The sequence below is a fragment of the Chinchilla lanigera genome, unplaced genomic scaffold, assembly GCF_000276665.1.
Source record: "Chinchilla lanigera isolate Chin_1 unplaced genomic scaffold, ChiLan1.0 scaffold00139, whole genome shotgun sequence".
Taxonomy (NCBI): domain Eukaryota; kingdom Metazoa; phylum Chordata; class Mammalia; order Rodentia; family Chinchillidae; genus Chinchilla; species Chinchilla lanigera.
Genome location: NW_004955540.1, coordinates 2,096,297 through 2,110,600, shown reverse-complemented (window position 1 = coordinate 2,110,600; position 14,304 = coordinate 2,096,297). Strand labels below are relative to the sequence as shown.

Sequence of the window (14,304 nt, the reverse complement as noted above, 5' to 3'; positions counted from 1 at the left end):
TCTGGTACCGGGAACCGAACTCACGACCTTGCGCTTGCCAGGCAGGCGCTTTTGCCGCTGAGCTAAATCCCCAGCCCCTTAGGTTCTTTTCTTTTGTTGTTCTGCTCCGTGTCTTTTTGGTCCTTGTTGTTTTGTCCCCTAACATTCTATATGGGCAGAAGTCAGTGTGGAATTTGGAACAAAATAGCAAATCTATACCTGTAGTATACCTCACCTTCCTGTGATTCCATTACCTTATCAGTAAAGTGGGGATGATAGAGTTTTACAAGCTTGTCAGGATTAAATGAGCAAAACACTTAGAATAGTGTTCTGCCTGTGGTTAGTGCTTAAAACATGTTAACTGTCATCTTATCAAAGGAGTGTAGTATTTGGGAACAATCCCCCAAATTAATTTAAATGAAATTTAGTTTACAGGGAGGGGTTTGTTAATCCCATGATATCGAAAGCAGAGCACCAAAATCATGTTTTTGAATAGCAGGAGGCACTGCAGACAGGGAATAAGATACAGACAAGAATCCGTACATGTTGCCTTCCTTATTAGAAATAAAAGGTACAAATTGACGTTAGGGGATTCACAGCTCAGCAGCTGACACCCTTAGTGACCCGGCAGCCGCACCCTGTGCTATACTAGGAGGTCAGCGTTCAGCAGAGGCTCTGAGGGCCTCTAGAGGAGTGTGAGAAGGGCACACACGGAGCAGCTTGAGAACAAGCCGAGGTTGGGTCTGTCTGCAGGAGGCATGGTCTGCCCTGTAGGTTGTGTGGGGTTTTCTTTCCTGTCTTCTCTCTTAGTCTAGGAATGAACTGAGCCTGCACAGACTTTCGCCTGTCGGGCTGCCAGCCTCTCTGGGCTGCATGTGGGGATTTGGGCTCCTCCTTCATGCCTGGGTGCAGCAGTGAGCGGAGCTGGATCTGGATGCTATGGGCCTCCTTAGACTTCACGTCGGCTAGAAGGTCATCTTCCTGCCCTGTCTCTGAGATATTAATGTAGAGAAAGCGGGCCTGTTTTTCCTAACAGGGTATTTACCACGTGGCTGGTTAGACAATAGGTGGTGACTCTGACCACGGAGACTTGAAAAGGGCTTCTGATCAGAAGAAACCAAGCAGCCTCTTCTGGCCCTCGTACTGGTTAGTAGGGGAGGCATTTGGTTTCAGTTACGACACCACGCAAAGCGTGGCGAGCTCTGGGCTGTCCTTTGTAAGATGCTAAAGCCAAACAAATGTGCAGATGGAGTATGTTCAAATCTGCAAGGAAATTACCTTTTGGGTTTTTAGAAAGCCTGGAATATTAAAATGGAACCGTTAGCCCAGGGCCTAAGAAAATTGGCTGGACAAAGACAAGATTATAATACAAATTGGAAAGAAACTCGTTTATGTTTTTGGTGCTGGACTTTCGTCAGCCAAAACATGACTTGTCACGTTTTATAACACAGGAGGTTGGACATGACCAGTAGCTGTTTTGCTAGAGAGTATGTTTTTCTTTAGGTGTGGTTTCAGGTGAGATCTGTTGCAGTATGTTTAGTTCACTTGCCTTGTATAGCTGTTGAAAGACATGTCTAACTTATGTCCTACTTGGGCTTTTAGACATCTTCATTTCTATATCGAAAACATTTTGCAGCTTATGGTTATTTACCTTTTGTCTGTTCATTTGTTTGTTTCCTTCTCAGGAAAATAAAGCAACCAATATAGACCACTTGACCACCGTGCTCTACCTCCAGCTTGGCATCTGTTCAAGTTGGCCAAACTTGGAGAAAACTATCTCCTGCCTGCAGAAGCTGATTGCGTTGCATCCATTTAATCCTTGGACCTGGGGCAAGTTGGCAGAGGCTTACCTGAGTCTGGGGCCAGCTCTTTCGGCTTCATTTGCATCACCTCAGAGACAGAACGGTTTCGCCTCTAGTGACAAAACTATCAAATCCACCTTTCCACCTTCAGGAAGAGACTGTCTTTTGTGTTTTCCTGAAACCTTGCCTGAGAGCTGTGTACTTTCCATGGAAGCAAGAAGCAGTAAAAGCCAGAAACACGAGAACACTCTGAAAAGTATTCCAAGCTGTATGGCAGGAAAGAGAGGGACCATGTTGCCGGAGACCCAGATGAAAGCGTGCGCCTCTTTGATTCGAGCCAGGTAAACAACGTGGGCATGGCACTGCGTGGGAGTTGAGCAGGGAAAAGGGTTACTTTTTCTCAGATTAAGCTTTGAGAGTTTCTAGGCTGGGCACTTGGTACTTGGTTTTGAATTTTTCTCAGGACCTAGACAGAACCCTTTGAACTTGTGTCACTCAATGTGTAGGATTTAGAAACACTGTATTTGCTGAGGAATACAACCATGTCAGTGCTGAGGGTAGAATGTTAGAACTGGAGTACACTGAGAAATTAGGAAAAGAAAATGTATAAAGCATTAAAAAGGGAACAGAAGCTGCTTTAGAGAAGGCATTTTTTGCTCGTATATCCTGTAGAATCTGAAGAAGTCTGCTCTTGTTTGACTTGCTGATATTGTGAATAAGCGGTACTTAATTCATTCCACAGAAGACTCCCGTGCTTTGCCCTTAGGCCAGTGATGGTGAAACTTTTAGAGACCAAGTGCCCAAACTGTAACCCCAAACCCACTTATTTTTCTCAAAGTGCCAACACTGCAATTAAACCTGAATACTGAAGTTTTAGTTTAGAAAAAGCAACGTTACCTGATGCTCAACTGCTAGGCGACTTTGCCCATGTGCAACAGAGAGGGCTATGCGTGCTCACCCGAGCACGAGTGCCATAGGTTCACCACCATTGCCCATGTGCTCCAAGAACTTTGGGTCCTTACAGGGTATGAATTTGAGGAAAGGCTGGAAAAATACACTTGACCAGTTCTATAACTTAAAAGAGAAAAACAGACACTTTCATGAAAACATAGAGATTATTTTTAACTCTGGAGAATTCCAGAAATAGTGATAGTAAGGCTTAACTAAGAAATGGCAGATATTAAAATTTGTCAGGTGATTATTTGGCATTCATTCTGTCACTTTTATTTAAAAACACATGTACCAGGCCCTTGGTTGGTGCTAGAATCATAAAGATCATTTAAAAAAAAAAAGCAGTTCTCTCCTTTCACTGTTCACTGCATAGGGAAACTAGATGTCCAGTGGTGACTGGCATATGGGCACTAAACAGCCTGTCACTGTTGAGTGGGGTTTGTTTGGACCAATGCAAGGAGCTGTGGGGCAGGCAGGCGGGTGCCTTTACAGGAGACAAGTGTGGTGCCAGGGAGAAACACTACTGACGCTGAGTACTAGGTGCTCTGTATACATTATTTCATCCTAATCTTCACAACTCTCTGGGGCACATATTGGGACCCCACTTTATAGGCTAGGGAGCTGTTAAAATCACTCCCACAGTGGCACGGCTATGAAGACCGAGGCCAGTGCTGTCTTGCTCCCTTGAAAAGGAAATTCCCACAATGAGGAAAGCAGGCAAAGTGGAAGCCAGGTGCGGCCTGTACGGCTGGAGAAGCAGGTACAGAGCAGTCGCACTGTCTGGTGGCAAGAGCACCAGGACTCCAGGAGGCAGAGGAAGCAGGAGGCGGGACTTTGGATCAGATCTGATTTGGGAGAACTTTGTGCACGTGGATGATCAGCAAACAAGCCTGGATTGTTCTGCTTGACAGCCGCCCGATCAAGTACGAATTACCCGAGCTCTTGGTCTCCACATGCCTCATCCTGACAGGTGGCAGAATGGCAACTCCTGCTTTGAGGGGCTGTGGAATTGGAGCATCTAAAGTTCTCACTCTGTGGCATCATGTATGGTAGGCACTTGGAAAATATTAGCTGTTAACCAGGTGTGGTGGCACACAACTGTAATCCCAAAACTAGGGAGGCAGAGGCAGCAGGATCATTGTGAATTAGAGGCCAGCCTGGGCTACAAAGTGAGCTCAAAGGCAGCCTGAACTGCACAGGGAGACTCTGTCTCAAAAAGACAAAAAAAATAATGTTAGCTGGTAGTCCTTTCATTATTTTGTTTTATTACTAGCATAGCACATGAGGTACCATTGTCAAGGGTTTGGCCCTTGTGCTGAAGGCCTGAAAAGTCAGTGCAGGCTTCGCTTGCTGGAGTGATATGACCAAGGCTGCCATGCAGAGGGAGACCCAGTAGCTGGGATGCTGTGTGGAAGGAGGAACAGCAGTAAAGAGCCGTGGTGTGGTGATGGGTTCTGACCCAGCAAAGTCAGCAGCAAGAGGGGTATCTATGTAGTGTGGAGTAGACGGGACCTGTGACTGGTGATGGTGTGTGAAGGATGGTGGCCGGGAGGGGGCAGAGACTGAAGACTCCAGGGCGAGGGTGAGGTGGAGCGCTCAGGCTGCTGAGCAGGGCGGATCTGGGGCAGAGGAGCAGTTTACCTGGTGTGCCAAGGGGCTCTGGGTGCCTTTGTGACAGCCAGCCAGAGCTCTCCATCAGGAAATAGGAGTTACGTTGAGAAGAAGGAAGTGGGAGCTGAGGCAGTGTTGGGAGGGAGAGCAGCAGTCAGGAAGGCTTTGAGAGGGAGGAGGTCTTTTGTGACTGTTGAGGAAGCAGTTCCACTCCGCACGTGGAATGACCAGGCCACTTGCGAAGAGGTGAGAGTTGAGGAATGACGAACATACGACAGAAGGAGAAAGGATAAGCCATGCTTCTCAGTAACTTGCAGAGCAGAGGAGGAAAGCCAGTGGGGAGGTCACATGTGTAACTGCTTTGCTCACTAGGACCTGCTCCTTCAGAAAACTGTGACACCAGGAGTTCCGCGTGTCAGTCTGTTTGCTGTTGCTGTAACACAACACCACAGACCGGGACATTTACCCAGAAAAGAAATTTATCTCACCCAGTTTGGGAGGTGGGATGTCTAAGATCAAGCTGCCAGGTGCTGCTGAGGGCTTTCCTACCACACCTGGCATGGAGAGGGCTTCGCACGGGGAGGGAGCATGTGTGCCCTGAAGAACTGAGGGAGCACACCCTTTCATCCGGAACTTACTCCTGAACTGGCATTAACCTGTCCTGTGCATCACCCTTAAAAGTCGCAGCTCAGGGCTGGGGATTTAGCTCAATGGCACAGCGCCTGCCTGGCAAGTGCAAGGTCATGAGTTCAGTTCCCAGTACCGGAAAAAAAACAAAAACAAAAAAAAGTTACAGCTCTCTGTACCATCATAACAGCAGTGAAGTTCCAACCTGAGTTTGGAGAGGACATACGGATGCTAGCAGCACTTCTTCGCAAGCAGGGAGGTGTGAGCTGCCCTCCCTGGAGGTGCTGGGGGGCCACAGGGAGCCAGTCGAGCTAGTTCTTGTGTCAGGATCTCCTTCCATGGCCAGGCCTTTTCTCTCAGAGTCTCCCTCCTGTCCCTTGTCAGTAAGGTCTGGGTTGGGCAGTAGTTCAGGAAACCTTCCCGAAGAGACACTGCATCCCTCGCCCTTGAATTATTTTTTCATAGCACTTGTCACTCACTGCCTAAAATTAATCTCTTTTTCTTCCTCCCTCCTTTCCTCCCCACCACCTCCTTTCCTTTCCCCTTCCTCCCCATCTGTTTTCTTCTTTCTTATACTGAGGATTGACCCACACTGAGCTACATCTCCAGCCTTTTTTATTTTCTATTTTGGGACCGGTCTTACGAAGTTGTGCAGGCTGGGCGCAAACCTGGAATCCTCCTAACTCAGCCTCCCAGGGTGCTGGGATCCCAGGTGTGTGGCACTTTGCCCAGCCACTGCCTGAAATTCTTTCTCTCTGATCTCTCTCCTTCCATCCTGTGAGGCAGGGAGCTTGCTCTTGCTCTCGTTCTTGCTCTTGCTCGGCAGTCTCTCTTGGCTCCTGGAGCTGAGCATTCCTCTGCGGAAGTGAGGGAACCAGACAGCTGAGCGCCTCTGGAAGTGGCAGCTGGGGCCAGTTAGGCCTGAGTGCAATTGGAAAACTCTGTACCCTCACAGCAGCGGGAAGGAGGCAAGGAGGGCAGGAGGGAAGAGGCAGGAGAGGCGGATGAGGTTGAGGACCCTGACGAGGACAGAGGGTCCTCAGAGGTTTGGCACTACTTTGGGTGACAGGGTGTGCTGGCGAAGCTGGCCAGTCCTTGAGCTCCAGTTGCATTGAGTTCAGGGAATGCAAGGGTCGTAGAGCCTAGGCTTGGAAGGAGCAAATCCGGATGCTTGTATAGGGGACTGAGTGAAAGCTTTTCACTCTGACTTCTATGATTTCAGGCTCTTACCTTCTACCAGAAACATGTTTGCAAGGCCACTCCCTGCGATCTTTTGAGAATTTGGTTCTGCCAGATGTGTGTGTATAGGTGGGGGTTTCTTGGGAGCAGAGTCTCCAGGATCAAGAGGGGGCTGGGGGTTGGGGTGCGGTGCCTCTGTCACCTGATGGCCTCAGCCCCGCTCCCAGCCCAGTGTGGCCAAGCCCTTGCTGCCCTTCTGCCTCAGAGCTGCACATGGGCCTTTTGGGCTTTGCAGGCTTTTGCTTCAGCTTACCCAGTCTCAGCAGACGTCGTTTGCTTTGGAGAAGAACTTACGGACTCAGCAGGAAATTGAAGACAAAATGAGAGAGTTCCACTTCCAAGAGGACACTCTGCTGTGGATCGCTGAGGTGAGTGAGACCCCTTGGGTTCCTGTGAAACAGGCCTGACAATATTTCTTCTGGCTCCAGTAACAGTTTTTTAAGAAACCAAGCCAAACCTCATCTGCAGGACTTCTGCCTGATTCTGTCTGGTGTCCTGATGCTCAGCACATGCCAAAGCGGCTTCTTCATGGGCAGTGCCTGCAGCGTGCTCGGGGCAGCGCTGCGCTTGCTCAGAGCTGCCTTTTGGTGAGAGAGTCTCTGCGAAGTGCTCAGATGTGCCCGCCGTTTCCTGTACCTTCCCTCTAGTTGCCCTCGGGACGGCACAGCCACTCGCTCGCTCGTGCAGATAGGTGGTGCTGGGACCGAGGCTGTGCCGGCTGAGGTCAGATCTTAGGGCAGAGCTGGCCGTAGCCAGGCGGGCCAGCTGAGTCCAGCTTCCTTGGCTCTCCTGCGCATGGGTTCAAGGGCTATGGAGAAATGAAAATGCCATTTCAAGACCTTTAGTAGCTTTTTTTAGTCTGGCTTTTTATGAAGTATACTGTTGAAGTTTCTTAAGATGTCTTTTGGATATGTATATCTTTCCTAAATTAAGATTTACTTCCCACGTATTAGAAAGTCATGGTAGACTTTTAGGCTGTTTATGCCACTCCCCTTCACCGTTGAGATCTGGCAGTAGGGCTTTCCCCTGGGAGCGACTGTTGCCTGTATCCATCCTGATGGCACTCTTCCCAGCAGCACGGGAGTCCACCTGCGCAGGCTCCTCCCTCTCCCGGGCTGCACTGCCTGGGCCCCTTTCCCTGCCTCAGGCCCTTGTTTTCCTGGCCACTCCTGGGCCTTTGTAACTTGCTGCTCTTTCCCTGTCGCAGAAGCTTGCTGGGCTTCTTCTGGCCTGTTTTCCTGTCTCTTCCTGGCACTTCACATGTTGGCCTTTCACGTGTGACCCCCTCTCCCCTCCTTGGAGGCTTTGCTGCTGTTTCCCTCCTGTATCTCTTCCATGTGCTTTAATGCTGTCCTTTTGTTGTTTATGTCACTTTTATAAGTTTTCCTTTTAACTCTGTTTTTACTCTGAGTATACATACCTTATAGATTGTACGTGTAGATAGTGTATTTGCCTTTCTGTGCTCGTTCTAACGGACAGTGAGGGGGCCATCCCACTCGCAGTGTTGTCCTGCCATCGTCGTGGCATCTCCACTCGCCCTCCCCCCAACATTGCTGTCCCCATCATGCAGTACCTTCCTGTCCCCCTCCCACCTCCCTAGGGACCCATTGCTCTGTCTCTACAAATTTGCCTATTTTTTGATGTTTAAAATAAGTGGCCGGGAGTGGTGGAGCATGCCTTGTAGTTCAAGCACTCAGGAGGCTGAGGCAGGAGGGTCACTACAATTTCAAGGCCAGCCTGGGCTACACAGTGAGTTCAAGGCCAGCCTGAGCTACTACTCAAGATCCTGTCTTTAGGGGGCTGGGGATTTAGCTCAGTGGCACAGCATCTGCCTGGCAAATGCGAGGTCGTGAATTCGATTATCGGTACCAGAAAAAACACCAAAAAAAAAAAAAAAGAAAAGAAAAACGACGCTGTCTTTAGAAAAAATTGGAAGTATCCAGAATTGAACCTTTTGTGCCTGGCTTATTTTGTTTTATTTTATTTTATTTAGTACATTGTTTTCAAGATTCATCCATGTGGTAGCCTGTCTCAAAACTTCATTCCTTTTCATAGCAGAGTAGTATTCATATGCTGCATATATATAGCCATATTTATTTATTCATTTGCTGATGACCCAGATTGTTTCTACTGTTTGGATGTTGTAAAAATGCTACTTTGAAGAATAGCATTCATGTATGTTTGAATCTCTGTTTTTATTTTACTTTTTTTGTATCTATCTAGGAGTGAAATTGCTTTTCTGGAAGTGCTGAACCATACATTAGAATAGTTACCTAATGTATGACATGGGCATGACCCTGTACCCTTAAACATTATTTGAGTACATAATTTTTATTGGTTGGATGGTAGTCCAGCTTTTTTAGATTAACTATAGCTTACTAGTTTATTCCCCATGTTGAACACTTAATAAATATTTAGTACCTATTTTAATAAGTCCTTGCAAAATTATCAGTGTATATGTTCATACCTTTTAGATGACTGGAAGTAGAATTACTGAATTAAAATATTTAAAAATATGAACATTTTCTTTTTCTTTTTTTACTTTTTTCTTTTTTGGTACCTGGAATCAAACTCAGGGCCTTGCGCTTGCCAGGCAGGTGCTGCGCTCCTGAGCTAAATCCCTGGCCCTAAAATATGAACATTTTAAAGACTTGAGGCACATTTCCAAATTGTCATTCAGAAGGTTGGTTCAGTTTGCATATCCTTGGGCTCTGTGTGAGAGAGAGCACTGGTTTCCCTAGCCGAGTCTTACATAGTAGGTTGAACCATTTGAAATTGCCTGTATTCAGTTATTTTAACCTACAAAAGCAGCAGTTTTGTATAACACAACTTATTTCTTCTTTAAATTTGCAATTTGGTAGATAAACAGATTGTATTTTTAGTATTAATGTTTGCTTGGGTAACTGTTAAGCTGAATAATTTTTTCATATGTTTTTGGCCATTTGTATTTTGTGAGATGGCTAATTATGTTTTTCTTTATTTCTGTTTTTCTTAGTAATTTTTAGGAGCCTTTTCAATATGAGACTTACTTTCCTTTTAGTATTGTAGTATTTTTCTGAGTTTTACTTTTTTTTTTATTTTTTATTTTTTTATTTTTTTTGGTTTTTCTCTGGTACCAGGAACCGAACTCACGACCTTGCTCTTGCCAGGCAGGCCCTTTGCTGCTGAGCTAAATCCCCAGCCCCGAGTTTTACTTTTTGACACTATGGAAGTTTTAAATTTTTATATTACCAAACGTTTTGGCAGGATTTTTTGACACCTATGAATATTGTATTTGTTTATTCCTCTTTTTGGAATTGCTTTGTTTGGCTATTACTATTATTCAATTCTCTATTTTTATTTTATTTTAACATTAGATTTTAGCTGGGGATTTAGCTCAGCCGCACAGCACCTCCCTGACAAGTGCAAGGTCGTGAGTTCGATGCCTGGTACCGGAAGAAAAAAACAACAAAAATACATTAGATTTTATTCGTACATTTTAGATATACATGATGCTCGCATTCATCATAGCAATTCTCTGTTTTTAAAGAAAGACTTTTTTGGTGTTTTACCCAGCACTTAAAAATACTGCATTTCATTGACTGCAAGAAGTCCTCAATTGTAAGACACATCGTTTGATGTGGCAGTAAAAGGTGAGATGCTTTCACACCATGACATGCTACTGGTTGTACTGTACATCTTGATTTTAGAGATGTTGAAATACAAAGGCAAGTGTCTTTGAACCGATGAAATACCATTATTTAGTAAATTCTCTACATCTCATTGGCAATTTCCTTTAAAAAAAAAACGTGATCTGTGAAGATTCAGACTCAGTAGGAATGCTGTTTTGCGTGTGCTTCTAATTAGCATTTCTGTGAACACACTGGCTGTGCAGGTTTGCAGGCACCTTAGACATCCGTCCAGGGGGTGTGACTAGCAGATCCCCTCTGTGGCATCTCTGCAAGACAGCTACATAACCACTTGTACTGAATGTTATGAAATGTTGGAAACGGAAGTGAGCACTTAGTTCACTGTCATTACCAAAGGTGGGCTTTGTGGGTTCGGGTATAGGCTTTGTGGGACCTGCCCTGCCAACTTGAGGGACTGACTGTGGTCCTGTGGGCCAGGTTCTGCCCAGCAGGGAGAAGTATTGACCTTCCTTGGGTAAACGTGCCAGTTAGGTCCCCAAGATTGCTTTGGTTTTGGAGCTTGTTCTGGGTCAGGAAAGGGTGTGTCCAGCTACGGTCCTTGCTGTTTGATTGTTTGCTGCTGTTGACTTCTTTGGGGAACTCGTAGGAAAGAGGATCTATGCCCCCCGACATGCTGCAGTCACAGACTTGGGTACCAAAGTCCAACTAAGTGCTCCTGGAGACCGGATGGTGCTGTCACCACATGAGGACTTCAGGGATTCTTTTTGTTTTTTAAATATTCATTTTTTTTTAAAGTGTGCAAATCAGTATTTTTAACCTATGTATAGTTGTGTAGATATGACTAATTCTTGAATCTAGTTTTTGAACGTTTCCATCCCCTCCCTGACTCCCAAGTGAAGCCCTGCCCAGTTACCTTGCCTCCCGCTTCTTAGCCCTATGACCACCGCCTCCTTCCATGTGGGTCTGCCTCGCCTGGACATTTCATGTAACTGGGGCCAGACAAGAGGTGGCCTGGTGTGACTGGCCACCTTTGGAGCCCACTACCATCAAGTTTGTGAGCTGTCTGTGTTGTGATGTGTACTGGCCCTTCATTCCTTTTTGGTGCTGCCTGACACGCCGTTTCTGGGTAGACCACGCTGTATGTGTCCATGCTTTTGCGTCCACCAGTAGGGGAGTGCTGCTGCCGTGGACATTGGAGAAAAGTGTTCATGTGTTCATGTAGGTTCATCCCTCTTGGGTGGGTTCTTAGCATTGGGTGGCTGGGTCCTGTGGTGTTGAGGTGGTTAACGTCTTGAGGAACGGCCCACGCTTTTCCAAAGTGGCTGCACCATTTTTATCACCATCTGCAGTGTGGTTTGTGTGTTTCTTGGCTATTTTTTAGTACATGTTTATAGTACGTACTGCTTATGTTCCTGGTGTGTGTACATAACACATCTTAATTCTTTTTTCATCCCCTTCCCAACCCCTCCTTTCCCCTCTGCATCTCTTCATCCCCTTCCCATTTAAGAAAGATCTATCTCCTTACTCCCTACTATCTATCCTTTATTTTACTCTTTATTTATATTTTGGATTTCTTATATTAGAGAAACCATGTAATATTTAAGCTTGGGTGTCTGATGTATTTCGTGTAACATCGTGCTCTCAAGGTGCACCCATTTTCCTCCACATGAGTCAAGTTTGTCTTTCTCTATGGCAGAGTAGTACTCCATTGTGTAAGTGCCACATTTTTTAAATCCAGCCATCTGTCGATGGACATATAGGCTGCTTCAAGGATTTAGCTATTATGAATTATGTTGCTATACCCATGAAAATGCATGGATCACTGTAATGTGATGTCTTTAACTCTTTTGGGAAGATAACTAGAAAAGAAATATCTGGGTTAAATGGAATTTCAAGTTTCAGTTTTTAGAGGAGTCGCCATACTGATTTCCATAGTGACTATACCAGTTTACATTACCACCAACAATGTTCCTTTTCCCCTGCAACCTTGGCAGCATTTATTATTATTATTATTTTTTTAGCACTTATTATTTGATTTTTTGGTGATAGCCATTCTTTTAGGGGTGAGATAGACTCTCAGTGCAGTGTTATTTTAATTTTCAACTTTCTAATGGCCAGTGATGTTGAGCATTTTTTCACCTGTCTGTTGGCCATCTGTACCACTTCTGAGAAGTGTCTGTTCATTTCATTTGCCTGCTTTCTTTCACTCGGAAACAGGAGAGGGAAAACACAGGGCAGTTTATATATGTGACCCTTGGGTAACAACTGTTTGTTTGTTTATTTATTTTTGGGATTGGTATTGGGAATTGAACTCAGGGCTCCTCTGTGCTAAACAAGCGCTCTACCCCTGAGCTATATCTCTAACCTTTTAAAAATTTTTACTTTTGAAGAGGGTCTTACTAAGTTGCCCAGATGGGACCTCGAACTTGCAGCGCTCCTGTCTCAGCTTCCATAGTTTTGGGATTACAGCTGTGCACCATCATGCTTGGCTGTGCTGCCTCTTTTATTGGCACTTTTTTTTCTCTTGCTGCAGGTTATGGGAGAAGATATAGGCCCAGAAAAAATGAAAGACGAAGTTTATGCAGAAGTGAAGAGCAGTGGCCCTGTGGCCCTGACTGGCTTGGTCACTGCCTCCTTGGAAGGATTTGAAGACAAGTGGTTTGGGAAGATCAGAGACCACTTCTGCTCCTTGGAAGGTCACTTGCAAAGTGAGATACAGATTTTGGCCTAGAGGCTATTTAACTACAAATGTCTTACTCTGTATTAACTGTTCTCATTTACTTCAGGTGGCATCTTCTGCTGATCATGGCAAATTGTGAATTAAAAAAGGATTCTTTATGTTTTGTAAAAATGGCTTCTCTCCCAGGTTATTTTCTTTTGAGATTTTTGTAGTCCTTGTCAGTATTATATGTTACTTAGGTTTACTATGCATTTAGAAAATCCCTGTTGGGAACCTGTGTAAAGGAGGCTTTAAGATTATCATCTAAAAACAGTTACCATGTTACAGCCAGCATTGTAGTAAACCACATTTTTCAAGTAAATTCATCAGGAATGACCACGAATGTTGAATTGTGAGAATTCACCATGTCTCAGAAGGGTGTGGCTGGAACACAGTGGGCCTGAGAATTTGCCTTACTTGTGCACTAACAGGTTGGCTGTCACCATTTCCTGTGAGCTGGCACAGACAGGAGACTCCTGGGTCAGAAACAAAGGAACTTGTGACTCAGGCATTACAGGCTTCAGTGTCTGCACCAGCTCTTCTTGCCTCTGTGTCCCTGGGCGGTGGTGCCCGTGGACACACACCATGAGTGAGTGTCACTACGTCCTGTGAGGTACATGAGTGGCTTGCTGTGTGTTAGGAAGGCAGCTCTGGGTTGGGAGTCCGGTGGGCAGTAAGCATCCTCGCCTCTGATTTGTCTTGGGGGCTGTTTGCTACACACATGTCCCTGAGGAGGGCCTGAGCACCGTCCTGAGTGTGAGGATACGTAGACCCAGGAGAGACTTGAGGAGTGCTGTCACACGTCACAGTCTGTCACCTCATCTTCAGATGCAGAGGCCTCACCTTCCTCAGCAAATGATTTGGGACGGAAGAGGAGGGCTGGAGGAGCCCCCTGTAGGTGGAATTAACGACAAACCCAAACTCACTGTGTGTCCTGCGCAGCTTTTATGCCATCTTGCTCAGCAGAGGACAGGTTGCAGTGCAGGGCAGAGAGATCTGAGGATTTCCGTTCCACATGCTTGCTGTGTGCTTCACCTTCCCCATTAGCCGTCCCCACATAGGCTGACGGTTTATAGTTTGACCACTCTGTTAGCAAGTTTGTTAGCATAACTAGCAACTGCAGTTTACTCTTTCATCTTTAATAGAAAACAAAAGACTGTACAGTTAATAGGCATTTTGATTTTAGGAGATGTGAGCAACTCTGACAGTCCCTCAGCAGCTCCCGGTACCTCCCATCCTTCCACCACTGCCCTCACTGACAGAGCTCCTGCTCTGTGTCAGGCCCTGTGCAGCAGCTGTGGCGACATGGCTGTCAGGTTTGCAGTCCATTGTGTCACCCTCCAGAGAGGGGCTTGCCCACCTCTCTGTGGTGTGGTTTGGTGGGCCTCAGCTGGAAGTGTCCCGGGGCCTTCACCTGGGACCCCGCGCCCGTCAGACGCCTGAGCCACCTCTGTCCTTCGGGGCTCGGTAGGTGCAGTGTGCTGTGCCCCAGGGACACTCAGTTCCCCGCTTTGGGCTGCCTCCCACCGCTCTCTTCCCACACCGCCCTTTTCACCCTGTAGTTTTCAGTTGCCTGTTTGTTTTCCGTGGGAGACTGTTTTGTAGTCAGGAGCTATGACTGTTGTTTGCATTTGTATCCCCAGAGCAGACACTACTTGTTGAAAGGCATTGCTGAACTAACTGCCCAGTGTCTGCTCGAGGGTCCGATGTGGCTCCCAGGCAGTCCCAGGCAGCACCCCCTATCCCT

At 46.3% G+C, this 14,304-nt stretch overlaps 1 protein-coding gene across 2 annotated transcripts in view; it reads left to right on the top strand.

The window, feature by feature from the left end:
- Positions 1 to 12,689, top strand: part of LOC102028896 (chromosome unknown open reading frame, human C8orf76) — an 18,010-nt gene extending 5,321 nt beyond the window's left edge. For both annotated transcript variants that reach the window (XM_005410922.2, XM_005410923.2), the window contains exons 4-6: positions 1,665 to 2,122; positions 6,445 to 6,577; positions 12,372 to 12,689. In XM_005410922.2, the coding sequence (XP_005410979.1) occupies positions 1,665 to 2,122; positions 6,445 to 6,577; positions 12,372 to 12,569 (789 nt within the window). In that variant the 3' untranslated portion in view covers positions 12,570 to 12,689. The remainder of the gene's footprint in view (positions 1 to 1,664; positions 2,123 to 6,444; positions 6,578 to 12,371) is intronic.
- The last annotated feature ends 1,615 nt before the right edge of the window (positions 12,690 to 14,304 follow it).